General features: G+C 43.1%; 1 protein-coding gene across 1 annotated transcript in view; it reads left to right on the plus strand.

The window, feature by feature from the left end:
• FSD2 (fibronectin type III and SPRY domain containing 2) overlaps nucleotides 1-1,925 on the plus strand; it is a 60,513-nt gene that overhangs the window by 34,498 nt on the left and 24,090 nt on the right. Inside the window, exons 5-6 of the mRNA XM_012000674.1 lie at nucleotides 176-406; nucleotides 1,521-1,527. Coding sequence (XP_011856064.1) covers nucleotides 176-406; nucleotides 1,521-1,527 — 238 coding nt within the window. The remainder of the gene's footprint in view (nucleotides 1-175; nucleotides 407-1,520; nucleotides 1,528-1,925) is intronic.

The following is a 1,925-nucleotide window of genomic DNA, read 5'->3' on the forward strand; positions in this document are numbered from 1 at the left end:
CTGAGGCAGGAGAATCACTTTAACCTGGGGGGGCGGAGGTTGCAATTAGCCAAGATCGCACTACTGCACTCCAGCCTGGGCAACACTGCGCGACTCTGTCTCAAAAAAAAAAAAAAAAAAATTAATCAACACACTACATGCGCTGAAGTGATGACTGAGGTCAACTGTCTTGCAGGAGAATTTTGGAAAACAAGAACAAAACTTTGAGTCACATTACAACGAGATCTTGGAAACACTTGCTCAAAAATATGAGGAAAAAATACAAGCTCTAGGGGAGAAAAAGAAAGAGAAGCTGGAAGCCTTATATGGACAACTGGTCAGCTGTGGAGAAAACCTAGATACCTGCAAAGAACTGATGGAAACAATAGAAGAGATGTGTCATGAGGAGAAGGTGGATTTCATAAAGGTCAGTAATGAAACGAAATGAAATAATGAATATAAAGAAAAGAGATGGAATGATAAATGGAAACGACAGTTATGGCTGAGGTAAGCTAGGTTGTCCTCTTTCCTCCTGGAGACATTGGAATCGACTTTTATGGCCAGCATCCATTTGATTCCATTGGATGATCGTGATGGGGAGGCTGTGGCCCAATCTCTCTGCATGGCTTCCACATGAGTGGCCAGGCAGACTCACAGCAGTGGACTCTCTCCCTCCCCCAGTGCGGAGGCAGCACCAGTCTTTGTTCCTCTGTTCTAGTCACCCAGATACTTGTCCCCTCATCCTGGAGCTGAGCTGAGCAAAAACCGTGCTCTAAGAGTTTTCTGGCCACCTCAGATGGCCTCTTGGAGCTCTGGGGAGAAAGTTGTCAAGGCTCAAAAGGCACCTTAAATTTCCCAGTTACAAGTGTAGCAATTAAAAATCTTACTTCACAAACTCAGACATGCAAAAAAAAAAAATCCATTTCATAATTTTCTTGAAATCAAATTAAATCTTACCCAACCCTCTACATGGCTGGGCTGTGGGAATTTCAATTTCAGTCAGAGCCGGGGTCCCCTTTCTTCACAAGGTGCCACAGGAGTAGGAGGAAGATTTGGTGTTCAGGGTGTGGGGGAGGGGCCTTCGGCCTCCAGTGCTTCCTGGTTGCTAAGTGTGGCCCCCACATTGTCCAAGCATACAGTTGCTCCTCAAAGCCCAACCATGCCTCCCTCCTGCTGTGCTAGGGGTGAGGGACCAGTGAATGAAGCTGGAGAGCAATTTGGCAGGCACTGCAAGAAACATCAATGCTCATTGGGCCCAACATATGCAGAACGTGGAGAAAGTGATAAACATGAAGGTGGGCTTCTCACTGTTATGTATGATGGTGAAAAATTGGAAACAACAAAACATTCAACAAAAGAAGAACCATTAAGTAAATGATGGCATTTCCATTCATTAACTGTTCACAATTAACTGTTATACAAGTGTTCAAGTTGATGGCCCAAAAGACCATTTATAACATGGAAAGTGCTTACATAGTGTGGGTTGTTTGTTGTTGGTTTTTCTTTTGAGACAGGGTCTTGCTCTGCTGCTTGGGCTGGAGGACAGTGGTGTGATCATAGCTCAATGCAACCTTGAACTCCTGGGCTCAGATGATCCTCCTGCCTCAGCCTCCCAAGGAGCTGGGACCACAGGCACGTGACAATGTTAATGCGGAAAAGCAGTACTGTGGTATGGAAGAAAATGCACAGAAATAAGGGTGGTTTTGTTAGGGTATGGGATACAGCTGGGCTTTTTAACTTTTTCCTAATTTCCAAGTTTTCTTCTATGTTTATGTTATTATATGTTATGTATAGTTATATCAATTGTTATATAACTATCCTATATATGTAAGATGTAACAATATGTATTATTAAATATATAGTTATATCTATCTACATTTTTATAACAATATGTTGGTAAAAGAAACTTATTTCCGGCCAGGCGCGGTGGCTGACGCCTGTAATCC

This window comes from Mandrillus leucophaeus, unplaced genomic scaffold (assembly GCF_000951045.1).
Source record: "Mandrillus leucophaeus isolate KB7577 unplaced genomic scaffold, Mleu.le_1.0 Scaffold639, whole genome shotgun sequence".
NCBI lineage: Eukaryota > Metazoa > Chordata > Mammalia > Primates > Cercopithecidae > Mandrillus > Mandrillus leucophaeus.